The sequence below is a fragment of the Rhinolophus sinicus genome, chromosome 14, assembly GCF_057876585.1.
Source record: "Rhinolophus sinicus isolate RSI-liver-muscle chromosome 14, RSI-T2T, whole genome shotgun sequence".
Taxonomy (NCBI): Eukaryota; Metazoa; Chordata; class Mammalia; order Chiroptera; family Rhinolophidae; genus Rhinolophus; species Rhinolophus sinicus.
In genome coordinates this window covers 138,729,093-138,756,135 of record NC_142514.1, presented here as the reverse complement: position 1 = coordinate 138,756,135, position 27,043 = coordinate 138,729,093, and the positions used below count along the sequence as shown (strand labels likewise).

Here is a 27,043-nt window from a genome sequence, read left to right as displayed (position 1 = left end):
TGTTACTGCATATTTGTGGAGGGAGAGCAATAGACATGGCAGGAAAGAGAGGAAACAATGACTGGAGCCAGGTCATTGGGTATGTGAGAAAAGGACAGGATTGTGTTATACTTGGGGCTTCACCTGGTGCTAAGCGAAGGGCAAGATCTGATCAGAGAAAGGGAATCCTACAGATAAGGCATTGCCAGAAAAGGCAACAGCCCTGGACAAGGGCTGTAGACTTCCTTCTCTTCCACCTTCCTTTAGGTGGACGCAGGGCAAGTGGAATCAAAGGTTTCTCCTAGGAAACAGGTCCAGGGTCGGGGCACGGAGGCCTTGGGACTGGGCTGGGCTGGGCAGGGCACCCTCTTCCTCCACCCACAAATGCTTACACAACCTCTGCCAGCAGCAAAAAATCAGTAGCTATCTCTGACCGCAGCAGTGCTGAGAGAAGCCTCCAGAGCCGGCAGAAGAACAAGCATGGTGGAGTTTGCTCCATTCTCGTTGCCATGGAAGCGCAGGCTGCAGACCCTCGCGGTCCTGCAGTGGGTCTTCTCCTTCTTGGCCCTGGGTAAGGCGGGCTGGACTGGGGTACGGGAAGACCGTGGGCACCTGCTACTCTAGGTGCACACAACGCATTGATGGTGGAAAGACAATGGTCCTAAGGGGGTTTTGTAGGGCTCAGAGCCCCTGGCCAGAGACCTGTGAAGGTTGTGGTCAGTGTGGGGGTAGAGTGGGGTAGAAGTCGCCACCTTTGCCTTTGCGCAGGTTACCTAGCTTTCCTGGGCTGTGTGTCCCACCTTAGTCCTGGGACAGAGCCCCTGCCTTAGGCACCCTGTGGTGTGGGGAAGGATCAAGACAATTGTGGAAAATTTCCTGACTCCTCAGGCTGTTCAGAGGGGATGGATGGATGGATGGATGGATGGATTCCCGTCCTTCCTTTCGGAGAGGAGAAAACTGAGGAGATCGGTGAGGAGGTAGGGAGCAGGGAAAGAGGGGAAACAGGGAAAGAACAGGATGGGGAGAAAAGGTGCAGGCTGAAAGTAGACTGGGAAGTGAGCAACATACCCGGCAAACCTGGGTCAGACTCCAGCTGGGCAACTGACCAGCTGTGTGACCTTGATGGATCCATGCCTGACCTGTCCAGGCCTCTATTTCATCACTTGCAGAATGGGAATAACAATATCTACCTCAGAGGGCTGTTGTGGGATGAAATGAAGAGGTGTCCTTACTCTGCCCTGTCCTGGCCGCTGGGCTGGGATCACACAGGAGGGTCCCCTTCCTTTCCCCTCCCCCAGAGTGAACACATCGATTGTGGCCGGGAGGCCACACTTGCCCCCACTCCAGCTGTGCTGAAGGGAACATTTTCGGGGAGGTCTCAGGCCTGAGGATTGGGAGGAGGGAGTGACTAAGAGTATGTGGATTCCTCCTTTCGTCTGCTGTCCAGACCGGATAGGAATCGCTCCCTGCAGGGCTGGTGTTCAGGCTGGACACAGATGCCACTATCCTGGTGTTAAAATGTGGACGTACTCTGTACAGGTTGGTCAATAGCGATCACACACACACACCCATACCAGGTGCTGTCTCAGAACCTCCCCTCAACAACCTTACAGCTAAAGGTTTCACCGCCAGCAAAGCAGGCTCTTCAGTACCTCGCGCCTAGCATCCCTTATGTTGATCTGTGTCTCCATCCTGAGGCTTGTTAAATAGTTTAAATATCCCTGGTGATCTCCATCACACAGATGAGCAGAGAATCTAAGAGCCTTCAATGCCCAAGGTCGTAGATCAGGAGACCTGAGCTCCTCCTACTGCCAAAGGAAGAGAGGGAAGGAGGCAGAGGGAGGAGAGAGGGCAAAGGGCATAGCAGGAGGTGTGGGCTAGGAGGCTGCAGAGGAAGCATAGGAAGGGAGGGCTATACCCAGGGCAGGCTGCAATGCTGGCTCCTGGACAAAGGGCACCAGGAGCCCGAGCCGGGTAGGCTGTGGCCTATGAATCACAGGGAATGAAGGACCTCACTTTGTGAGCAGAAGTGTGTCTGACTGGCCGTGCCCACCCCAGCTCTGCAGACCTGTGGCACGGGAGCTGGGCAATGTCAGGAACAACACAGAGTTCAAAGTCATCCTAGGCTAGGAAAACTAGAGGGAGGGCAGCAGAGAAATGAGATCTGGGCCCACTGGTGCCAGGAGTAGGAGGTTTTTACCTTATCCCTTATCCCGGGGCCAAAGGAGAGCCCTAGGAGGTAGGGGAGTGATAAGATCCAATCTGTGTGTTAAAGGTCCCTGTAGCTATAGTCGAGGTGTGTTTGGGCTGTGGGGGAATCGAGCTATGGCAGGGAGCAGTCACGATTTAGATCAGGGATTGCCAGATGATGGCCCATGGGCCAAATCCAGCCTACTGATTGCTTTTGTATTTGCACAGTCCATGAGGTAAGAATGGTTTTATATTTTAAGTGGTAATGTGCCTATGTAATATCCTCCAGGTTGCCTCTTGGGCTGCAAAGTCTAAAATAGTTATAATCTGACCCTTTAAGTAAAAGATTGCCAACCCTGATCTAGGGAAGCCGGAAGTGCATAAAGAGAAATGGCCCCTTTCGAAAGATGTTTAGGAGATGGGGTCCACAGGGCAGGATTTAAAGCCTGGCAGGAGAGTAAGGGATTCTAGTAGAGGGGTAAAGACTCTGCACATTAATTGAACAGCTGGTTCACGTTAGAGTTAGACGAGGCACTTTGGGAGTGGCAAAGAAGTAGCTGGAGACGTAAACTAGGACTTGTTACCCAGGACTCAGGGCCCAGAGCCAAATGCTTTCCCAATGTATTACGTGTTTATTGTTTCCTCTCCTCTCTGTAACTCACACACTCACGAAGGTAAGCTCCATTCAAACAGTAGTTTGTCTTGTTCTCAGCTGCATAGAAGCTCCTAAAAGAGTTGGAGTTGACCAATATTTGTTGAATGAATAAATGAGAGCACAATGTAGCCAAAATAATAGAATTGAATCCCAGGTCACATCTTGCTGTGTGACCTTAGCTAATTTGCACACCCTCTGTGGATCTTCGTAGAGTGGGGTTTAACATTTTTCCTTCTCAGAATTGTGAGGATTGAGAAAGAAAGTATCCCCCTTTCTACATGACCTACAGGCTGGGTTTTGCCTGCTAACAGGAATTAAAGGGTGAATCCAGGGTGAGGGGGCTGGTAGGGTAGGGAGAGGTCTTTCGGGTCAAGTGCAAGTGCCCTGTGTGGGTTTTTTCCTAACCTAATACATTCTCTTGTAAAACCTTCAAACAAAACGCGTGTATCAGAAAAGTAAACTACTTTTTAGGTAGCCACTATTAACTATTCGTTTTACTCCCTAGAACTGGTTTCCTTAAAGCGGGAGTCATCCACACAGATTTTTAATTTGCCCAAGGGGCAAGAGCCCTCGCTGGGGTACTTTATTTTATTTTTTTTTCACATCAAACTTTTTAAATGTGAAAAATAAATAAATAAAATTTAAGAATTTAAGTCAGTCTCCCTGCCATCCTTGTCCCCTGGTATCCTGTCTCTTTCCTCCAGATCTGCTAGGTCCTTCCATCCTCTATGCACGGGCAACCATGTATGTGCAACTGTTCTTTTCCAAGGTCCTATGACCTTGCAGAATTCATGTAACTTCTGGTAGCTGCTCTATAAATTCCTTAGGCTAGTCTATGTATTAAATCGTGTGTTTGTGGGTAGAGACAGTTTGCTTCCTCCTTTCTAGTTTTGATGCTGTCCGTTTGTTTTTCTTGTCACGTAGCACTGGCCAGGACCTCTGGTACAATGTTGAAGGGAAGTGGGGACCTCTTCCCTTCATCAGGAAAGAGCACTGCAAGCAGAGAAAACAGCATGAACACAAGCTAAGAGATTGAAAGCTCAGTGAGCTGTAGGAACATTGAACAGTTCAGTGTGGCCGAGGCAGTGGGTGTGTATGTGGGGGAGGTGAGGCTAAAGCAAGGGGAGCTTGACTGCCAGGCTGAGCTGCGAGGGCTGTGCCTGGAAGTTATGGGAAAGCCATGGGCTTTCATTAGTGGGGGGACCTGGCCAGATTTATCTTTGGCAAGATGGGACAGAGGGTGGACAGACAGAGGGCTGGGCAGAAAGAGTGTCTCCTTTATCTATCAGGTCCCAAAAGATGGAAACTAGAAACAGTTAATACAGCAGTTGTCCACCAGGCATTTATTGAGTACCTGATGAGTGCAGACTACAGTTGACCGTTGAACAGTGTGGGGATTTGGGGCACTGACTGACCCCTTTCCCTTTGCACAGTCAAAAATTCATTATGATTTTTGACTCTCCCAAAACTTAATTGCTGATAGTTTTACTGTTGACCAGAAACCTTAAGACATAAACAGGCAATTAACACATATTTTGTGTCTTATATGTATGATATACTGTATTCTTACAATAAAGTAAGCTAGAGAAAAGAAAATGTTATTAAGAAAATCATAAGAAAGAGAAAATACATTTACAGTGCTCGATGTAATTTTTGTGGGGAAAAAAAAATCCACATACATATGGGCCAGTGCATTTCAAAGCTGTGCTGTTCAAGGGTCAACTGTACTTTACTGGAGAGAAGGAGGTGAGAGGGGAAGACCAGAATGAAAAAGGCTGCCTGATGCAGTGGGAGAAAACGAGTTTTGGCGTTAGGCCTACCTACGTTCAAATCCATGCTCCTGGTGTGACATTGGGCTGGCTGCGTTCCCTCCCCCTTGAAGGCGCGGGAAGCTGATGTCTTCTTTCTGGGGCTGAGCGATGGGCAGATGGGCAGGACGTTGCTGCTAGTGCTGGGCTTACGGGGACATTCAGTGCGGGCAGTCTCAGCTCCTTCCTCTCACACCTCTGACCACTGACAGCTCCTGTTTCCCTCCCCAGCCCAGATCTGCATTGCGGTCTTCATAGGCCTCATGTTCACAAGGTTCTGGTTAGTCAGTGTGCTGTACGCAACCTGGTGGTACCTGGACTGGGACACGCCACAGCAGGGGGGCAGGCGCATCCAGGTCCTAAGACGCAGTGTCGTCTGGAAGTACATGAAGGACTATTTCCCCATCTCGGTGAGTATCAAGGCTGGCTGGGGTGTGACCAGGGCCACAATGCCCCACGTCTCTATGGGGAGAGTGCGGCCGTATATGCAGTGAGACGAACTGGACTGGGAGGCAGAAGCCAGGGCTACCTCCACTGTGTGGCATACGGAAGAGTCCAGCTCCTCTCTGGCCATGGTTTCCCATCTTCAGGGATGTGGGGAATTGATGAATGCACAGGATTTGAAGGCGCTCTGTGGGACGTATAGTGTGGTACACATGTGTATCTTACAGGTGTAAACCCCTCAGCAGTCCAGGTTTGGGGGTGAAGATAAATTCAAGGTCCTAAGAGACCATCTAGCTCTACATTTCGTCAGATGAGGAGACTGACAGCCAGAGAGGGACAAAGGTATGACCAAGGTCACACAACAAGTTCTTTCACTGGTTTTAAAGTCTGTGCATTAACTATGGGTAAAGGGGCAGGAGAGAGTGCCCTGAACTGGTTCTCAGGTTCTCTCCTGCCCCTAACTCTGGTATGTTATGTGTCCTTGGGCAAGTCCTTGCCCCATTCTGAACCTCAGTTTCCCCATGTGTCCCTCCTAGTCTGAGTACCTTTGAATCTGTGACTCTGTGACTCAGGGCACCTCATGCTCATTGGACCCAAAGATCAGTCCTGAGTGAAGCAGACCGATTTGAGTCAATAGGTAATTCCGTTCCTTTACTGAACTCCAGACAGACTAAATCCTAGATGGAAGCAGCTGGGCAGGGAGGGTTTATTGGCCAGATGGGATTGGATGGGGAAGGCAGGGGGACACAGAGAGGTGCCAGGCAGGAACAGTTAGCCCTCCTCTGGAAACAGGAGGGAAAAAGAGGTATGGAATGTGGCCTTGAGCTAGATAGACTAGGTTCTATTACCAGTTCTGACACATACCAGCTGTGTGACCTTGGGTGAGTTACACAGTCTCTCTGAGCCTCAGTTTTCCCATACGTAAAGTAGACATGATGCCACTCACATCACCGTATTGTGTGGATTCAATGAGACAGCGGGTAAAGTACTTTGTAGGTTCTCGGTAAGCTAGTAACTAGAATTATTTTACTGAGCCAGTGGGGACGGCAGGGAGACTGGAGCATGGATTCGGGTGTGGGGAGGGCTCTGATAGCCCAGGGCCCTGCTGCTCTGATCTTCACACCTGCATGGCTTCTCCCACTCCATCTGGAAGCTCCACCTCTTCCTGCCCCTCTGGGAGTTAGGTTCCCCGCTGGTAAATGGGGAGGGGGTGGAGGAAACAGGTTCACAGAGATTAAATAACTCCCCTGAGTCATAGGCACTCAGCAGCAGAGGCGGGCTCCTGCCTTGCTCCCTTCTGGTAGTCCTGGGACTCAGCAAGGGCTAGCAAAGGCTGGGCAGCAACTGGGGGGCAGGAGCGTCCAGCACCCCAATGAACAGGGCCTCCTGCGCAAAGGGCAAGGGAGGGACAGGCAGGGCAGGGCAGCAGGGCAGTGACTGGGCAGAAAGCAGAAAGTTGACTGGCAGAGACTTTCCAGCTCATGAGGGGTGATAGATGTTGAAAGGCAGAGTGAGTGGGCAGTGCTGAGGTAACCTAACGGGCCCAGGTGGGGGGTGGTCTTCCTCACCCCCTCCATCTGCTTCCTCAGCAGTGTATCCTCCCAGCAACTTGTCAGCAAAGTCAAGCAGGACTTGCTGGGTCCTGAAAGCAGCCTTGGGTTTGTCGTGGGTAGAGGTCCCACCCAGGACCTCTCAGTTTGAGATTCTGAATTCCCTTCCATCTCTCCCCTTTGCTCAAGCCAGGGTTTCCTCTCCTGTGCCAGGAAGGTAGAGTTTCCATGGGAAAGAGTGGCCTGTAGCCTGGGAGTGTGTGACCAGGTCAGCTTCCAAGAGAAAGAAACTGTAAGCAGATTCTGGCATCCAGGAGGGCTTTGTGGATTCTGGCTCTGTGGTCTCACCTCCCACTGTGAGCTGATGCCTGAATTGACCAGGGAAAGAAAGGGAAGTGCATAAGCACAGGCCCAGAAGCTGGCCACAGCATGGCTTCCGAGCAATAAGCCCGATGTTCAGTGAGACTAAAGTAGAATGTATACGTGGGGATAAGGCTGCAGAGGTTTTCAGAGATAAGGTGATGGAGGCCCCTGACAGCCATTCCACAGAACGGGGACTCTTCACCTGAAGTTATCCAGGGGACTGCCTTTTGGTCATGCAAGGGCCTGCAAAGGACAGCATCTGGCTCTCTACCTAGAGCTGCTGCGAGTTGCCGGTCTGGCTGAAAACTGATACTGAGGTGGCTCTTTGCTGACCCCACCCCTGCCCTTCCTCATCCTCCCCAGCCAGGCAGCCCTCCAGCTGAGTTGCTCAGTCTCCGCACTATTCACGCTAATGGGACACGACGTGACTTGCAGAAATTCTACATGCACAGTACAGTATTTCAGAATGGGTGCCCCCTGCAGGCCTGTTGCGTCACTATCTGCAGAGGACAGGCCAGCAGAGGGCGAGATGATACACACTTTGGACGGCTTGTCCTAGGCTGGACGCCTGCGGGGTGGGGCTGTGGCCTGCAGATTCCCTTCCCCATAGGCTCCCAGGAGACCCTCCAACTCTTCCAAAAGGCCCTGCAGGGACCTTGGGGTGGGCAGGAGGTCGGGAGTCCTGGTGGGGAGTCCCAGCTCTGCCGGAGCTCCCCTGCCTTCACAGGCTTCTGCATTCCTCCGTCAAATGCGTGTGGATTTCTGAGCTCCTATCAATTCTTACTGTGATTTTATGAACTAGCATCTAGAGGTGGAATTTCAAGCATAACTAGGAAACTGTTTCTGGGCCCTGGAGTTTTCTAAACTCACCCTATAGACTTCCTAATAAGCTAATGGTGGAGAACCAGGCAATGCTTCACGTAGGAGAACCTGTGTCCACCTCATGCTGAAGACCAGCCAGGGAGCTGTGAAGATTTCATCATCATTTGAGCAAACACTGTCTATACAGGCCAAGGCTAAGGAGGGATGGGGTGCTGTGGCCAGGCCTGTGACCCGGTGTCAGAAAATGCTGCCGTGCAGGACACCCCCTGCCACTCCCCCATACTAGGATTAGCCCTTAGTTCCTCCACAGCCTGCACGCATCACTCGGGACTTCGTGCCCCACCTCCCAGCCTGGTCACCTTCCAGCACTGAAGTCTCTTAAGTCAGAGGGACTCAGGTGGTCAGCCGCCCACCCAGGACAGAGCTCTAGCTTCCACAGCCCTCGGATCACTTCCTTGTGATGGCTTCTTTCTTTGTGGGCAGGCTCTGACCATGACAAAGTCTTCCTGCACAGGGAGCTGGGGCCTGTCTCCTGCGACCCTCCCAGGAGTCCTTCCTCTGCCATGGGTATGGGGACCTGGCACAGAGCACAGTTGGCCCCTCAGCCCTCGGGCTGCCCTGCAGGGACTGGGGGGCCTCCATTCCCGGTGGCTGCCACTGCCCTTGCTGCCATTACCTTTTCTGGCCAGGTAGCCCTCCAGGAGGCTTTCTGGGCACCATTGACATTTTGGGCCGAATGAGTCGTGTGTGTGTGTGTGTGGGGGGGGGGAGATTCTGACTTCTTCCCTGGCCTCTACTCACTAGATGCCAGTAACACTCCCCTCTACCAAATGTGACAACCAAAAATGTCTGCAAACATGACCAAACGTACCCTGTGTGGGAGCAGTGGGGGGACCACTAGCCCTAGTTGAACTCTGCTGCTCTAGAGCCTGGAGTCTGTCGCTCAGACTCCTCTGCCTCTGGTCCTTCTCTTCCCAACAACCTAAGTCCTGGCCCTGGTCATCTCCTCATGTGGGCTCCGCGTCAGCCAACGCTCCCCATCGTCCATCCTCCACTCAGTGGCCACAATAATCCTCATAAAATGTTAAAACCCAGCAGTGACTCCCATCGCACCCAGGGTGAAATCTAATTTCTGCCGCAGTCTGCAGACCCCGGTACTCTGGGTCCCTGCTCATTCCGTACCTGCCTCTCCTTCCCCTGTTGCCATCCCAGTTCTCTAGGCATGAGCTGTGTCACTTGCGCTGGTGCCCTTACTTGAAGTGTACACCTTCACCATGTTAACCCCCACGATCTTTCACCTGGGGACTCCTCCAAGGTGGCCGAGCTTACTAGTCACACATATGGTTGCCCGTGTTGAAATCCTGCCTCTGCCACCTTACTAGCTATGTGACCTAGAGCAAGCTAATTAACCTTGTGTCTCAGTTTCCTCATCTGTAAAATGGGGGCATTGGCACCAGTACTTTTCTTGCAGGGCTAACAGAGGGCGAAGTGCATTGGTGTAGCAGGTGCCTAGCACACAGGAGGTGCTGAGACTTCCCCACCTCAGGCGCTCTTCCCAGCTCTCAGCGCCTGGTACATGCTGTACTTCTTCAACTCTCAGATATCCTCAGGGGTAAAACATACCAGTATTTTAGGTACCGCTAAGAAAAAAATTCTTCCAATTAGAATTGTCAGTGTATCTTGATAACAAAGTGTTAAGATGTGAAACAAAGGTGCCTCTTAGAATTGAGGGAAGAGGTCTGTAGTTGCCAATGAGTGTGTGTTACTGAGTGAATGGCTATGGAAGGGTGAGGACCGGGATGGCTGTGATCTTATCAATGAAGAAGCCGAGGGAGGACGAAGCCCGACTTGAGCCACGCTGACTCACTGCCAGGGCCAGGGAGAATATCCAAGCCCTTCCTTCCATTGGTCCTGATAGGAAGAGACAGGGCAGGACGCCAGTCCCTACACTCACACTCACACATACACACACACACACACACACACACACACACACACACACACACAGGACCAACTACCTGAACCTGGAAGGGAACTCCTTTGGTTCAGAGTGGTGATTCTCAAACTTTGATATGTATAGGAATCTCCTGGGAAATTTGTCACAGATTGGATGCCTAAAGCCAGAACTAGACCTTTTGAATCAGACCCTGCTTGCCCTGCATTTTTAACCTGCTGAGTATCAAGTTAGGTTAATAGGCCAGGAATAGTTTCTCCAGGGCCAGGCTGCTGATGCAGGAACTGCCTTCTCCTGGAGTGGACACCTGAGTGCCCTGGACTTCCAAGTTTGACCAAAAAGGAGAAGGCCCCTGAGATAGTCCTGAGTCTCCAGCTATCTCTCCTGGTCTGGAGCAAAGGCTTCCTGGCTCTGTCTGGTGCTCTCTGCAGGAGACAACGGAGCTCTGACTTGGGTCCTCTGTGTGGCTATGGGTAGGCCACTTACCCCTCTGAATCTCAGTTTGCTCCACTATCCAACGGGGGCTCCCACGCTGCATCCAGCCTCCCTAGGGCCATGGTTAAACAGGCTAGTGGTGTGGGTGCTTTGTGTGGACAGTGGGCTCTTGAGGCATTTGGGTTGCCCCAGGGGTGTGAGGGGGTTCAAAGCAATTTGTCGAGAGATGAGACTGGGCAGAGTGGTAGAGCCACAGCCCCTTACTGCCCCCCTGCCACCCAAGCTGCAGATGTCCTCCCCTGGAGAGCCTGTGCGAGGTCGTGGTCTTCTAGGCAAGGGTCTTGGGGTTCAAAATAGCAATGCCCCTGGGAAAACTGAAAACATGTTCGCACAGACTTACACACAAGTTTTCATGACCACATTATCTATAATGGTCAAAGGCCATTAAATAGACCAAATGTAGTCTATCCATACAATGGAATACTATTCGCTCATAAAAAGGAACAAAATACCAGTATATGCTTCAACACAGATGAACCTTGAAAACATTCTGTGAAGTAAAGGAAGACAGAGAAAAAAGGCTACATTTTGTATGATTCCATTTATATGAAATGTCTAGAACAGACAAGTCCACAAAGACAGAAAATAGGGCTAGAGGAAAGAAGAGTGACTGCTAATAGGTATGGGTTTCTTTTGCTGTTGTTGAAAATGCTCTAGAATTAGACTGGTGATGGTTGCATGACTTTGAAATATACTAAAATCACTGAATTGCATACTTTAAAAGGTGAATTTGATGGCGTATGAAAAAATAGCAACCTCTAGAGCCCAGCCATCTGGCCATCCCCTTCCCTAGCTGCCACTCCCTGGGGCCACCTGCTGGGACCTGTACCCAGAGAGGGCTTTCCATAGACATCCATCTTTGCTTAGTCACACTCCTCTCCACTAAGAGAACTGAGGGAGCAAGGCAGAGAACACAGCACTTTACAAACCTCCCTACTCTATGTTTACCTCACTTAGAACCAGTAGCAACCCTGCCAGGGAGGTGTTATCACTGTCCTGTGGTACAAAGGGGAAACTGAGGCACGGAGTGGGCAAGGGCCTGGAGGTCAGTTACATATTTTGTTTGTAATAGATATTGTCAAATTGCCTTTCAGAGGTTGTACAAAATTACCTTCCCACTAGCTCTGAAAGAGAATTTATAAGCAAGTGCTTCAGTGCAAGGAGCCAGGTATGTTTTCTAAAGAAATAACAACAGATGGGTTCCTGAGGAAGCACTTTTCCCAATTCGGTGGTGAGAAATCTCTGGTTATGTTATCCCTCCATCTTTATTTTCACATGGACTAAATCCCCACTGCATGAGTGGAAGTGGTTTGGCAATGGTCGCTGCAGCCTTTCTACAAAGGATCAATGGTTAACCGGAGGGCATCCTAGGGGGTATGGGGGAGGGGCTGCAGAGACCAAGTCCAGGTCAAGGACAGGAGAAGCTGGATGAGACAGACAGGCTCAGATCCCCATTGCTGTCCCCCAGGTCCCTCCAGGCTTCTCTGAGGATGGGTAGCCAGGATTCTGGGTCCCCCAAGGCAATGACAAGACTCTTTAGGGAGTCATCTGCTGAAAGTTTCAGTTTGATGACAGGATGCACTTTAACCCTTGAAAAGCTGAGCCAGGATATAAAGGGCTGCTGCTGCCTCCCCACCCCTCCTTGGTCCAGGAGTGCAAATCGCAGGGCCTGAGTAGCCCTATCAGGGAGAGCCTCCTGCCAGAGGCCTGGGGCCTCAGGGGCCTTCGAACTCTGCCAGCTGTGGCTCCCAGAATGCAGTGCACTGTAAAGGGTGGGGAGGGAATGGGTCTTCCAAACACCTGCAATCACTGCCCACGGCAATCATCTTCGCAGACTCAGTCACACTGCAGCCTGTCCAGTAACCGGCAGAGAGCAGCATTTGTTAACTCAGTTCCTGGCGCATCCTCTCATCCCACTTCACCTGGAAACTGCTAAAGACAAATGGCTCTCCTCTCCCACTCGATCTACAGGGTCTGGTGGTCCCTGCTACACCCTCCATGCTGAAGGCTTGACCAGACCCAGGCAAGCTGCTGTGCCAGCAAAGCTGCCCATGCCTGGGGAAAGAGAGTGTGCAAAGGGCAATGAAAGTCTGGCGTGGGGGTTGCAGAGAGCCACAGATGAGACACTTGCGTTGTTCAGAGGGGTAAATAGACTAGAGCCAGCCTCCTGGTCTGCATGCTCTTTCAATCTAACAGGAATCCACTCTCGATATACCTTGCAAATACTTACTCTTTGGCGTAAGTGCCCATTTTTCTTATACGTATTGAGTTTTGCAGAATAGGGCTCTTCCAGCATGGCAGTACCCCCTTGTGGCCCTTTGATGCCTTCAAATTATTAATATATCCTGTCATGTAGTGTTGGTAATTCCAGGCTACCCTCAGACCCGAGCTTCTCAGCAGGCCTGGGAGGTAGATGGGACAAGGCCAAATGTCCCCATTTTACAGATGAAGAGCTTGAGAGGGAAGTGATTTGTCCAAGCCATCAGTGAGTCTGAGCCAGTGGAGGCCCACGGTATCACCAAGTGCAGTCACACACCATACCTCCATCTTCATGAGAACCTGAGGCTCAGAGAGGGGGAGTGACTCGCCCACGGTCACATTGGAGAGTGGCAGAGCCAGAGTGGGCATGCGGGTCCAGCTCTGACTCATCAGGTTGCTGTCCCTGCAGCTGGTCAAGACTGCTGAGCTTGACCCCTCCCGGAACTACCTGGCCGGCTTCCACCCCCATGGGGTTCTGGCCGCCGGAGCCTTTCTCAACCTGTGCACCGAGAGCACCGGCTTCCCTGAGATCTTCCCCGGCATCCGCCCCTACCTGATGATGCTCACCGTGTGGTTCCGGGCCCCCTTCTTCAGGGATTACATCATGTCAGGGGGTGAGTCTTCCCCAGCTGGGTAGCCCAGGAAGACGAGGAGGCAGGCATGGGAGGAGGGGCTTAGGGAGGGCTACCAACAGTTCTGTGCTCCTTCTGAGAGCATGTACAGTGAAAAAAGAAGGCTAGACCCAAGGAAGCACTTCCCAAAGCACCGAGTGGGACAATGAGGGGGTGAGGAAGAGGGAAGGGACTCAGTCCTAGTCCTCAGGGACCTCCCAGCTGGCGTGGGTGGATTAGGGTGCCCAGATCTCTGTGGGCACTTTTGGTGATCTCTTGCGGGGGCCACATCCACCCCCATAGTCCCTGCCCCTCACCCCATACCTGACCACCTTCTTCTTTCCTCAGGGCTGGTCACCTCAGACAAAGAGAGTGCTGCTCACATTCTGAGCAGGAAAGAAGGTGGCAACCTGCTGGGCGTCATTGTAGGGGGTGCTCAGGAGGCACTGAATGCCCGGCCTGGAGCCTACAAGCTGTTGCTGCGGAACCGCAAGGGCTTCGTCAGGCTCGCCCTGATGCACGGGTATCTGGGAAAAGGGCTCTGGATTCAGCTGGAGATTGGCAAGGGTCATATTTTGGCGGGAAGACAGCAGAGACTAGTGGAGATTCTCTCTTGGCAGGGAGATTCTCAGTCTCCTCATAATGCCGATGATATTTTGTTGATCAATATACTGCCTCGCGCCCACATACCCAGAGAAGATTCTGGAAGGCAGACTTGGTGATCAGAGGGACTAGGTGGGAAGGGACACATTGCCCAGAGCTATCACTAGATCTGAGACCTGTGGTATCTTGGATAATGGCGTTTGGGACATAGTGCAGAGCTGTCCTCATATCTCAAAGCATCTTTGAAGAATACGAGTTAGCTGGGGCAGGAGAGATTTTTCTACCAAGTTGGCAGATGTTTGCTATCTGGAAGGACTCTCAGAAGCATTCTGGTCTACCTGTCATGGAACAACTAGGAGGTCGTGGCCCTGAGCAGGGCTGGGACCCGCCCAAGGTCAGAAAGCAAGGATATGGCAGGTCTGGGAGACAACCCAGGCCTCCTATTTCCAGCCCAAGGCTCTGTCCTCGGCTCCAATTCCTGATCACTGGGTTGCCGCAGGAAGCTAGGTGACCAGCTGGGGCCTTCTTCGGGGGCCTCCCACATGCCTTCTCTCCTTTGTATCCCTCCAGGGTAGATCTGGTACCAATTTTCTCCTTTGGGGAGAATGATCTATATGACCAAGTGGAGAACTCTCCTGGCTCCTGGTTGCGCTCGATCCAGAACCGGCTGCAGAAGATCATGGGTATCTCCCTCCCACTCTTCCACGGCCGTGGCATCTTCCAGTACAACTTTGGTCTCTTACCCTACCGCAGACCCATCACCACTGTGGGTGAGCCAAGACCCAGGCTGGGAGTGGGTAGGCTACAGGGAAAGGGGCCTGGGCCGTAAGCTGCCAGGGGCATGGGATGGGCCAGACACATCCATGCCCTCACGGAGCTCACCTTCTAGACTGGGGAATAGATACAAGCAGATAACACCAATATGAGACAATCTGGGACGAGAACTGTAACAGAGGCACGAAGAACAGTGGTCACTCCTGATTACTGAGCATCTGCTGTGTACCTGGTACCCTGACATGCAGCATCTCAGTTTATCCTAACAACAACCTTCCAGGTAGGGACTATTAACCCTATTTCATTGATGTGCAACGGAGGCTCAGAGAAGTTGAATAACTTCTAAAAAAAAAAAAAAAAAAATCACACTGCCTTTGAGTAACAAAGTTGAGGTTTGAATCAGGATCTATTGGATTTTTTATTATGAGAGGGTCGCATAAGGCGTATTGGAGAAGGTGGTACAAGGAAAGGGCATGCCAAGTCTGTTAGAACGGTGTGTAAAGTAGCAATCAATAGGCCTGGAGGGATTTTCCTGTAAACAGTGGGCATTAGCTTTAGTACATGGACAACACCGTCTTTTCAGCTGCTCGTTTGCTTTCTTCTTGGGTTCCAACTAGGTTCCTCTGACAAAGCCTGCAGAGAGAGGGCCATTCATCTCCAACCTACCTGTTTATTAGTTGAGCACAGATTTGGTGAACCCTGTACACCATGGCCTTCCCTGTGTCGTGTGGCAATATTTCCATGAATGTTAATGCTGCTGCTGCTGCCTCCAGAGCTATTCCCAAGAGGAGAAGGCAGGAGAGCTGCCTCCTCAGCCAGGCAGAACCAGAGGGAGGTTAGTTAGGGCCTTGCTGACTCCTCCCTAGAATGAAGGGGGCACTGCAGGCCAGCCCAGAGGGAGAAGGGGGAAGAAGAGCTACTTGCGCTGCAGGCCTGCCTCGTCCTAGACATACAGGCACTTCTGATTGTGGCAGCTTGGACTCCCAGAACTACAGTGTGGCCTGGAGGTTAAGAGCCCATCCCCAGGGTTTAAAACCTGGTACTGATTCTTCCCGGCTAGGGGACTTTGAACAACGTATTTAACCTCTCTAAGCCTCATGCCTCACCTGTCAATGGCAATAATAACAGGTTCTATCCCCAGAGGACTGTTATGAGGATTAAAGGAGCATGTAAAGCATGTAGCACAACTCCCGGCATGTGGCAATGCCAACTGATGGTGCCAGCTGAATCTTGGAGTTGTGCTAACATCTCAAAATCCATCACGTGAAATAGGGTTGAAAGGGATGGCAGTAAGAGCAGTTTCCTGCAGAGATGACCATGGGAGTGAGCCCTGGCCCTGCTCTGGGTCACCTCTACCTCTGTGTCTTGCAGTGGGGAAGCCCATCAGGGTGCAGAAGATACAGAATCCCTCACAGGAGGAGGTGGACAAACTGCACCAGCACTACATCAAGGAGCTGTGCGACCTCTTCGAAGCCCACAAGCTCAAGTACAATGTCCCTGCGGACCGACACTTGGAGTTCTGCTGAGCACCTTCCCAGAGGAGGGCATCCCCCAAAAGGCAGCCCTGACATTAGGAGCACAACAGGATGTGCTGTGATCTGAGAAGGTTTCCTGGAGGCTTCTGTTGAACATGCCTCCGGAGCCTGCCCAGACTCTGCAAATCCAACCCCAAATCACAGCTGGCAATGTAGGAGGGGAGACCAGACTCTGGCATTGGTGATTTGCAGTCTTGCTGCAAAACCTCTCCTCTCCTGTGATCCCCTTCTCCTCGATCTGCTCATCTGTGAAAGGGGAGAGGGCTGGAAGAGAATGATTTCTGCGGTCTCTGTCCTCTGTTGTAATGTCATTCAATGGGCAGAGAAAAGAGATCTGCAACCAATGACCAGGTTTTTCTTCCTCTACCTTGAGTGACGTGACAGCATAAACGGAGCCAGCAGCTCCAGCCCCTTCTCCCACCAGTTCCCTCATCCTGTGCCCTGGCTGTCCCAGCGCCTCCCTCCCCGAGCTGGAGAGGAAGGTTAGCCATGAAGCCCCTGCCCTCACCTAGGCAACTTGGAGTGTTGAGGTCCTCTGAGCTATGGAGTGGCAGCCAGAAGGTGGAAGGAGAATGGCTCTGTCACTGGCTGTTTGACTGCGGGCCTTTTCACCCTCTGAGCCTGTTTCCCTGACTGACGAAGATGACCTCTGAGTCTCAGCTCCTACATGACATAGGCTGAGAGCTCCACGAGGTACCTCGTGCTCGTCCTTTATAACTTTAGCTCTGACCTTTTCACAAAAAGGAGGGCTCCATAAATGTCACTTTAATAAATTGTATTTTAACCTTCTTCTCATCCTCCCCAACCCCTAAGTAAGAGGGCTGGTCAAAGCCTCACCTTTGACCACCAGCCTGGCCCTGTGGCGCTATGGCCCTCTCTCATCTTTCTGGAAGGTGAGTCAGATTGGTCCAGAGAATGCCATGTCAACTCTTCCTTCCTGATCCTTCAGCCCCAAGCTTCCCACCTCTGGCCCTGTTCTGTTGGGAAAGAAGGGGGAAAGTGAGTGTTAAAACACAGGGCAGACCAGCACAGAGAATGACAGGCAGAGGTGAGGAGTGGATGTTTGTATGTGTCTGCAGGGTGAGTGAGACGGGAACAGATGCCCTAATGAGAAGAATTCTGGATTCCTAGGTTTGGAACATGCATGACGGGACGGGATGGCTGGTAGAACCAGTATTTATGAATCCCCCTCCCCCTCCAGCAGGAAAACAGGGTCTTTTCCCTCCAGGAGCAGATCATACCAACAATTATAACTTGGGGGGCATTTTGAGAAATGTAAATTTAGGTTCTAATCCTGGCCCATCCCTTTTCAGTAACTCTGGGCCAGTCCCATCACCTCAAAACCTCAATTTTGTCATCTAAGAAATAAGGATTGTAATATCCACCTCCAGTGTTGTGAGCATAAGATAATATCTTGAAATTTTATTAGTCCACATCCTGTCTGGAATGACACGGAGTACATGTAACTTTGGAGTCAGGTGATGAATGTACCCAGTGTCCCTTGGAGGTGCGTGTTATCCTATGAGGCAATGTGTTATTTGGGTCACAAGGGAAGCGGGAGTAAAGAGCAGTGGGGTTCACAGGGGGAAAGGATGGTCTCTAGCCAGGGGACGGCTTGGAGGACATGGCAGGCAAGAAGGGCCCGGAGGAGGGACAAGACTTGCAAAGGAGAGAAGGACCCGACCGTCATAGTTATCTGCTGCTGTGTGATGAACCACTCCAAAACGTAATGGCCGAAGATGGCAAGGTCTTACTGTTTCTCACAGTTCTGGTTGTGGTTGTGGGCTGGGTGGTTCTTCTCCGTCTTGCCTAGGCTCTCATGTAGCTGCGTGCAGCGCGTGGGTTGGCTGGGAATGGAAAAACTGGGGACATAGACCTGTTGGGCCTCTCTGTGCAGGGGGTCACTGGGCCCCTCTCTTACTGACTGGTCTTTTGACATGCAGTGATGGCTAGATTTCAAAAAAATGAGAGCAAGGCTGCAAGGTCTGTTAAGTCCGAGGCTGCACAAATCGCATGGCATCACTTTTGCTGTATTTTGTCAGTCAAAACAAGTCACGAGGCCTACCCATATTCAAGGGAAGAGGAATAGACTCTGCATAGAAGGAGTAACAATGTCACAATAGAAAAGGCTGGGACACTTGGCGGGATTCTTCTGGCCATCTTTGCAAACAATCCACCAAAAAGTTATAATTGAAAGCATGCAGCAGAACCGGCCCCTGCCCCCATTCCCAGGAGTTCCCTGTGTGGTGATGACAAAAGCTGCAGTTTATCCGGAGAGCCCCGGCTCATCCTCTGCATCACTTCCCATCCCATCTCCCTCTCCAAAATCCATCCTTCACGCACAGCCACAGTGAGCTGTCTAAAATGCAAATCTGACGGTGCGTCACTCCTACTTACAATCCTTCTATGGCTCTCCATTGCTTCTAGAGTTTGTATCAGCCTGGATCCCAGCAGATGGCATCCTGAAAGGAGGATAATCTGAGGAGGGCTTAATAAAGGAACAATTTTCTGAAGTGTGTGCAGGGCATAGGAAAGCACACAGAATGGTGCAGTAAGCCAGGGCCAGACGGTGGCAGTGTCCTGGCCGTGGCCTGGGAGAGTGGCAGAGTACTGCAACCTCCCTGAGGCCTGGAAGGACAAGTGAAGGCAGCAGTTACCTGAACCAGGAGAGTCGTGGGCAGGGGCCATCGTTGCAGAGATGGAGCCAGGTGAACATTCCCGTCTCACTTTCCTCCCTCTACGTCCTGCCAGGGCTCCCTATTGCCTGAACCCAACAGGAGGCTAGAGGGCCTGAGGGCCTGTGGGAGCAGACCATGCAGGTGAGTCTTCCAGGATGGATCTGGGTGGACATGGATGGAGAGTGGATCTGTAGGGGTCAAAGGAAGATGGAAGACGGCCCCCTCAAAGCCCAAGCTTCTTAGCTTGCCCTTTACCACTCTCCACCATCTGGCTCAATCCTCCCCATCCTCATCTGTCCTCCTCCCTCAGCTGCATGCTTCCTCCTGTCACACCGAACCATTTGCACTTCCGTGTAGCAGCCATTTCCTCTCTCTTACTTCCGGGCTTTGCCCATGCTGTTCCCTCTGCCTGTAATGCCATCGCTCCCATTCTACCCTTTGTCTGGGTAACTCCTACTCATCCTTCAATCCCGGTTTCATCTATTCACGGAAGCCTTCCCTAATGCTCCTGGCTGAGATAGAGTTTCCCTTGGTTCCCCAGACTTCCCTGTCACTCAGCACCCTGGCTGGTCCTGGGAAACACTGTGTACTGACACCCTACCTCCTGTGCTCTCCGTCCAGCCTACCCACATGCAGCCCCTGTGTCCTCTCTCCCAAACAATACCCAACTCCCTAAAATGGTCTCCAATGCCACAGGCTAGGCCTGAACTCCTCCTCAGCCTGGCATTCGACGCCCTTTCTCACCCACCCACTCAACCTCATCAGCCTCACCTCCTACACCTTCTCCCCTGCGCCTCCTCACCCCCTGCACTTGTCACTGCGTGCTGAATGCACTCAGACCTGCTGTGTCCTGGGGCATGCTAGGCCCTTTCCCCAGAACACACTGTGACCTTGACCTGGTCAATGTCACTCACCCCCAAAGGTCACCTCTTTTGTCAAAGTTCAGCACACCCCAAACTCACCCTCAAATCCTGCTCTCCCGCCCCACTGCCCTGAATCAGACTTAGTTATCTCTCTTTTAGGCCAGCTGTGAGGGTGAAAAGGCCAGGGTCATTAATGGGTGAGTGGTCTCCTCTGTCTCCCAGTGGATGGGGACACCCCTGAGGACAAAGACCAATATCCTTGCTGCCCTCAGCCCCACCCCAGCACCCAGAACAGGACCTGGTGCATGTCAGCATCCCCAGGGAATGTGAATAGATTGTATAAATGAACTCTCACATGGTTGCTCCCTCTTGTTCCAGCACACAAGGCCTGGGGCAGGAATGAGGGGAGAAGATGGGACCTTGCCTCTGGAGGTGGTTAAATTAGGTCTCTATTGCTACATAACAAATACTCCAACAAACATTTATTACCTCACTTCTGAGGGTCAGGAATCTGAGGGGTCCTGGCTCAGGTCTCTCATGAGTCTGCAGCCAAGCTGTTGGCTGGTGCGACAGTCTCCAAAGACTTGAATGGGACTGGACAGTCCATCTACTCCCAAGCTCACCCATGTGGCTGTTGGCAGGAGACTTCTGTGCCTCCCTACATGGGCCTTCCATAGAGCTGCCAATAATACAGCTTCTCCAAGAGTAAGTAAGTTGAGAGAGAGGCCGCATTGCCTTTTATGACCTTACCTCTGAATCACACACCATGAATTCTGCATTCTTCTATTGGTTAGATGTGAGTCACCAAGTCCAGTTCACACTCCATTCGAGGGTGTGAATACCAGGAGGGGTATTCACTGGGGGCCAGCTTGGAGGACAGAAGCTAAGCTGCCCATGTTGAGGGTCCCCAAATAGGTGGGGCAGCAGTTTGAGCAAAGTTTGGAGGTAGGAATGATGGCTGTGACCCCCTGGCCTGGCTGGGATGGAGTGTAGGTGGCTAATAGGCTAGAGGGCGCCAAGATGGGGGCTGGGGGAATGGGGAAAGGCTTGAGGGGCCAGAATAAAGAGGCTTCGCCCTCCTTCACAGCAATCTAGGAGGCTCCATGTGGAAGACATCGGTGACAGAAGACGGGAGCATGTAGCCCTGATGTCAGAGGAGGCTGCCCAAGAAAGTTACCCAAATAGGAACGTCCACCCTGGACTCTGCATGAGCAAAAAATGTCCTTTTCTGTGTTAAGTCCCTGAGATTAGGGGTGTTTGTTATATAGCATTTGGCCTCCCCAACTAATACAGCAGGCAGGAGCTGCACATATAAGGGTTCAGTTATTAAATTAGCACCTCCTAACTGATACCTCCTCAGAGACCCCAGAGCCTGCCAGAAGGGGTTCACCATCGTGTGGAAAGATGGTTTCCTCCACCCCAACACATACACGAGATGGTTTCCTCCAACACATACACAGATTCAGACAGCCACAGGACGACAGGATTTCTCAGGCATGGCAGAGAGAGCCTGAGGCCTCAAGTGACGGAGTGTTCCAGAGTCTCTTCCACAAACCAGGCTTCCCTTTGACCTGGGTAGAAGTTCTCAGACATCATTACCCACAGGGGACAAAGGGCTTGTAGGGACGAGCCTGCCTGACACTGCTTTGTGGTGACAGGTGGGACAGGGGTGAGCCAGCACAGCAGTGTCAGCAGCCACGTGGGCCAGTGCTCAACTGCACAGGGGCCTATGCTTTGCTGGAGCTCAGGAGGAGGCAGAGGCGGGGGGAGGGACGGTGCTGAATGAGCAAAGGTGGAAAGGAAGGAAAGTGCCGGGCACACAGTGATTGTGGCTGGAGGGGTTCGGGGTGCAATGGGGAGGCTTAGAGAACAGGAGACTAGAGGTTTAGGCCTTTGTTCAGCAAATTTCCATGGAGATAGAGTGGTGAACATGGCCGACGGGGTCCTTGACTTTGCCTTGCCCACTGGCTGCTGGGACTGAAATGTCCAGTCAAGGAGTCAGGAATTTATCCCCGTGATAGGGCGGAGTCCTGAGAAGTCCTTGATCTAGGGTGGGTCATGGCCAGGCCAGGGGGCCAGAAGATGCCTTGGGCTAAACTGGGCGTCTGTCTTAATGACCCAACAGAAGGGCAGACTCAGCACCCCGACCACTTACTCAGAACCTACTCTGTGCTGGACTCTAGGTGGGATGCTTTTCATGCATTATCTCAATCATGCCCACAGTGACCTCTTTATAATAAATGAGGCTCATTTGTCAGAAAATGAGATGAAAGGACTTTCTGGAATCCTGGTCCCAATAGGAAGGCTGCCTGCCCAGACAGCTATGCTTCTCCCGCCCTGCCTAGTTCTGGCCTCAGACAGGGCAGAAGGCACGCTAGAAGTGGCAGAGGCCTGACAGGCAGCAAGGAACACGGCTACCCCCTCTCACACCTGCTTGGCTGTGTGACCCTGTGCAAGTCACACCCTCTCGCTGAGTCTGTTTCCTCACTTGTAAATGATTCACCCGTAAGTGAGTATTTAATAAATGAGAGTTTCTCTTCCCTCTCCCTTTTGGAAATGCCAGGAAATGGTTTCTGAAAGGCCTGTGCGAGTTTGTGTCCATCACAGACTAGGTTTGGGCTTTTCTTAGTTTCTGTATCTTCCCCCTCACTCCCGGCCAGAAAACTGACCTGAATGTTTCCTTTTTTTAACCAGTTGAATTGGTGCCATGCAAATGCAGTTTTATGTTTCGTGAGAGAACGAATAGAAATAGATGAGCCGACAGACCCTTTCTAGCAGCCCCTTTTTAAAGGGGTCATTAATAAAAAACAGCAATAACCCTGGCCTTATCAATAAAATATCAATGATTAAGGATCAAAACGGGCCTCCCTTCTTAAAAAAAGTAAAAATAGTCAGAAGTCTAGATGCCCTACCTTAATACTTCTTAAAATGTCTGTGGTGCAGGGATTTTTTTCCCCCTAATCCATCATGGACCTACCCATTTGTAAAATACAATAGAAATTATTAGAAAAGTGAAATAAGAAAAAGACAAACATAATACGAGCTCAATTTTTTATTATACTTTCAACCCACATGAACTTACTCTGCCACCTTGCTCTAAGGTTTCTTAATAGTCACTCTCAAATTCTGTACTGACTTTGTCAGGAATCAGTAACAAGTGGTTCATAGGTGAATGCCAGTCCTCAGACCACATTGGGGTAGCACGGCCCTAAAATTCACTGGGGTGACGAACTCTTGGCATCAGAAGGTTGTTGTGAGTTAAAGTACACAAAACTACTTGGTGAGCGGCAAAGTGCTGTACCCAGATTGGTCGGGGCTGCTGTCTTAGCCACTTAACATCTGGGCAAGCTGAGGGGCCTCTGGAAGGGGAAGGATTTGCCTCAAGTAGCACAGCGGGAAAGTACCCGAGGCAGGACTAGTCTTCAGCTCTCATCTAGTTCTCTTTCCACTCTGTCTTGCGTGGTCGATACTGAGATGTGCACTTGCAAAGAAGGACGCAGAGGGCAACTGCTCCGATGACTAATTCAGATGGGATATAAGGACTTGACCGCTTCCGCCCAAACCAGGAAAACTCTGGTGGGCCATTTCAGTATGACTTCTCCCTCTGCCCAATTCTGCTGCTTTCCCTTCCTTGTAAAGGTGTGAACCCCAAGGGCTTTCTCTCATACGCATTCTTCAGGCTAAACGCCATCTGACAATCCACGTCCTGGAGAACTCAACCTGTGACATCATGCATATATGCAGAATCAAATCCCAGTTTGAGGCTCAGAGAGGTTAAGTAACTTATCCAAAGTCACATCTGTTTTTAAAGTTCTTTATATCCCTAGTTATAAGACTTCTGTTGAGCTAGACTTCAGGTGATTCTCAATGACGGTTGTTCTGTAGTTTAGTTATAATTTTGATGTGGTCATGAGAGGAGGCAAGCCCAGTGTTTACCTGGTCCGCCATCTTCACTGGAATGCTCAATAATTGACTTTTATAGCTATTAAAAATGTTTCTAGAGGTGATAAAATGTCCCAGCTAAAGAATGCGAATTGATTACTTTTTAGTTTTCATTAGATGTTGAAGTTTTAAGGGTTAAAATCGCAATATGTGTAGGAATAATTTTGTAGGAATAATTTTCAGAAAGGCCCCTGGTGCCTCAAGCTTTGAAATTGCATGGTAAGCGTTGTAGAATAAGTGATGAAAACTTCTAGGGTATATTGTTTGGGTAAACCATGGTTGTAAATTAAATGACTAGTCGGGCTTTGGGAAACCCAAGATGGCTACTTGGTTCTTCCTGCTCCCTGGCTCCCCATTTTTCGGTGTTCGCATTCCTTCATATATCATAGTGCATTTAAGCTGAACTTAGATGAAGGAACTTATGAGCTGACATTATTGAAAGGAGACATCTTACGCTATTGCCAAGGTTTGATAGAGTCACTTCAAGACAATGCCAAATTGGTAGCCTGTTTCTTTCCCAGCGAGCTCCCCAGAGACAAAGACTTTAGATATTGTGTTTTGGAAAGGACATCAAATAAAATACACTCTCCAATCTCATTGGAAGGGACCTTATCAAGGGCCTGACTGCAACTAGACATCTACCCTTGTCTATAGACATCAAAGACTCTTCGAGAACGAGAAGCTGCCAACACCAGAGGTCGACAGCTGTTTCAAGACATCGACAAGGCCTGTATATCTGTGGGTTGATAGTGAACTCAGAATCCATTTTATTTGATTGTCTTTACCTGTCTGCTAATGATATTAGTCATAGTAATAATTATACTTGTTCTTTGAGTTTTTCTACATAGTCCAACTGTTTATGATTACTGAACATGTGTAAGATAAGTTAATATTCTTTACAGGCTGATGTAAATGTTGTGCTAGATGCCAAATACAGAAAAATGAGACGGAAGGCAAAATTTGTATCATGATAGCTCGTAAAATAGAAATGATCCAGAGTGTTTTTTCACAATGAATACCATAAGACCTGACTGCCTTTCGTTTACGTGCCCTTCCCTTTTTGGGAACTATTTAGCCTCGACTCACAACCGATCGTTATGATACTGCCCTGTCCTCAGTGGTCAACAAGACTTCGCCAATACCGAGACTTCCCAGTGCTGTGAGACCACATTATCAGAACCAAAATGTTGGTCATCAATGTACACTTCAGATTGATTTATAACCAAAAGGGGAAACTGTGGATGAAATAAAGAGGTTCTGTGGAAAGTAACCTCACAGGGTAATCTGATCATAAATTCCAAACTGAGCAGGCAGGTCTATAACTTCTTTAGTGAAAGGTTTTAAGCCAGCGCTGTCTATTGTCCTTGCGCACCTAAGTTAACATACCTTTGAAATACCAGAAGTAATACCCCTGGAAGGGGGTATTAACTCTCAAAAGAGCACATAATCTTCTTAACTATCCTATAACCCAATCCCCACCTTGCTTTCTCCAATTTCCTTATTTTCAAATGCATAAATGAAGCTGCACAACTGTTAGTCTCTGGAACATTTGAGATTTTGCTCCCTGGCATATGTCATCAGTTTGGTTCAAATAAACCCTTATAAAAACCCTCTTTAAAAAAAATCCTTAATTTAATCACAGCTGCCAAGACCCCCTTTTTCCATATAAGGTAACACTCACAGGCTCTAGGAACTATGAGGTGGCTATCTTTTGGGGAACCATACTTCAGCCTGCTACAGACGCCAAGCAAGTTATTCATTCTCTCTGAGCCTCAGTGTCATCATCTGGAAATTATATATGCAGATGTATGTAAACGAGGGGGTCTGATGTGCCTCAGGTAGGGACTTCTAGTTAGGGAGGGCAGGAACCTGAAGAATGTTTTGTCCTGGGCAGATAAGTCCTGACACTACTCCTTCCCGCTGTGTTCCTCCCTTCTAAATTAGCAGGGGTCCATGAGGAGGGCAGTGGCAGGGAAAGGAACTGCAGCTGGGAACCCTGAGACTTGGGTACATGTCCCAGCTCGGTCAGCAACTTACAATGTGACCTCCAGCAAGTCACTTTCTCTATCTGGGATATAGTATGATTCCAAGAAATACGTGTATGTTAGTCCAGCCCTGGGAGTGGGCTGGAGAGGTCCCTCTTGCCCTGAGATGTTATGATTAAAGATGTTCATATTCTTGGTGTCTTCCTATGGGCTAAATGATCTCACTCGGTTCCTCTTGGTAGCAAGGGTACATTTTAACTAGAGCCCTCTGGAAGCAGTGATGGTGGAAGTCCAGTCATTGTGGCTTGTGGGGCTGAGGAGGAGACAGGAAGCCTCCTTTGTTTCTCACTTGCTTCTACCTGCGGCCCCATTAGTCTAGACCTGGGGTCAGCCTCTGTTTGAATGACCTATGAACTGAGAATGATTTTTTACAGATGAACGTTTGCAATTAATGTGATGGTAGGGAACACTAATTTTGAGCCCCAGTGAAGTAAAATGTCATCCTCCAAAACCTTCTAGTCTTCTCATTAATAGACTTGTATTACAAAATATTGTACTCCATTGTTTGCTTTAAATTTTGTCAATTAAAATTTTGTGGAAATTTGTTTCCTCTCTTGTTCTACAAGCAGCTACCTAATAGCCTCAGTTTGCCTCTTGGCCTGCAAAGCTTCTACTAGTTGCCATTTAATCAGTGACCCTATGTTCCCTCTCAGATCTGTCCTAAGCCCTCCCGAGATCTACCCTTGTACCTTGGAGCCAGAAGAATCTCCCCAGTGTAGGTCTGACAAAATCACTCCTCTGATGAAAACTACCAGTGGTTTCTCTGTGCCCTCTGGTTGCCACCGGCTCCTTCGTTGGCTTATAGCCCTTCACTTTGTGGTTCCTGCCTTCCTTCCAAGCTACTCCCTACCCTCCTCCAGCATTCTGAACTTCTTCCAGTTCCCTGGGGCACCTTGCGTCCCCTAGAGCCAGCATTTTGCACAAGCTGTTCCCTCCGTCTAAACTGCCTTTTACCCTACTGCCTTCTCTCCAAATCCACTTCCTCTTGGTCTTTTGAATCATTTCAGACATCCCCTTCTGCAGGAAGATTTCCCTGATCCCATGTCCCTCCAGGCTGGTAGGTGCCCCTTCTGGGCTTTCACAGTCCCCTGCTTCCTTCTAGCCCAGCACTGATCACATATTTTAAATGCCTGTGACCTCTACCAGACTGGGAGCCCCTCAGAGGTGGAGTCAGGTTGATTCTGCACTGATGTCCCTTGCTTCCCGATGACAATGCTCCTGCTGGCTCCTGCCTTTCCAGCGACGCCCATCAGGGGCCCCAGTTCATTCCCTTCCCGGAATTGCAGATCTTCGTCTGTACAGTGGAGATAGGGGGCCCCTGGCCTGCTGATGGACTAAGGCCTGGGTCAAAGGTGGGAATGGAAACTTGGGGGACGTAGAGGAGGTGGGGGAGGTAGCAGTTGAGCTTCCAGACACCTTTATCAGTCCTCCACAAGCAATCCCAGACAGACACGAACCTGAGCTCTGGGGCTG

The 27,043-nt window shown here is 50.4% G+C and overlaps 1 protein-coding gene across 1 annotated transcript; it reads left to right on the top strand.

The window, feature by feature from the left end:
* The first annotated feature begins 419 nt into the window (after positions 1–419).
* On the top strand, positions 420–16,831 carry MOGAT2 (monoacylglycerol O-acyltransferase 2). The gene is made up of 6 exons (XM_019726485.3): positions 420–550; positions 4,864–5,042; positions 12,929–13,133; positions 13,479–13,653; positions 14,304–14,503; positions 15,879–16,831. Exons 1-6 carry the CDS (start codon positions 460–462, stop codon positions 16,031–16,033), a joined length of 1,005 nt encoding a protein of 334 aa, XP_019582044.2. The 5' UTR covers positions 420–459; the 3' UTR covers positions 16,034–16,831.
* The last annotated feature ends 10,212 nt before the right edge of the window (positions 16,832–27,043 follow it).

What these genes read in the sequence shown, in the direction of transcription:
- MOGAT2 (XM_019726485.3), top strand. Translation starts at nt 460, where the DNA reads ATGGTGGAGTTTGCTCCATTCTCGTTGCCATGGAAGCGCAGGCTGCAG. An exon ending in CTTCTCCTTCTTGGCCCTGG is followed by an intron (nt 551 to 4,863) that starts GTAAGGCGGGCT and finishes TTCCCTCCCCAG; the next exon opens with CCCAGATCTGCATTGCGGTC. An exon ending in GGATTACATCATGTCAGGGG is followed by an intron (nt 13,134 to 13,478) that starts GTGAGTCTTCCC and finishes TTCTTTCCTCAG; the next exon opens with GGCTGGTCACCTCAGACAAA.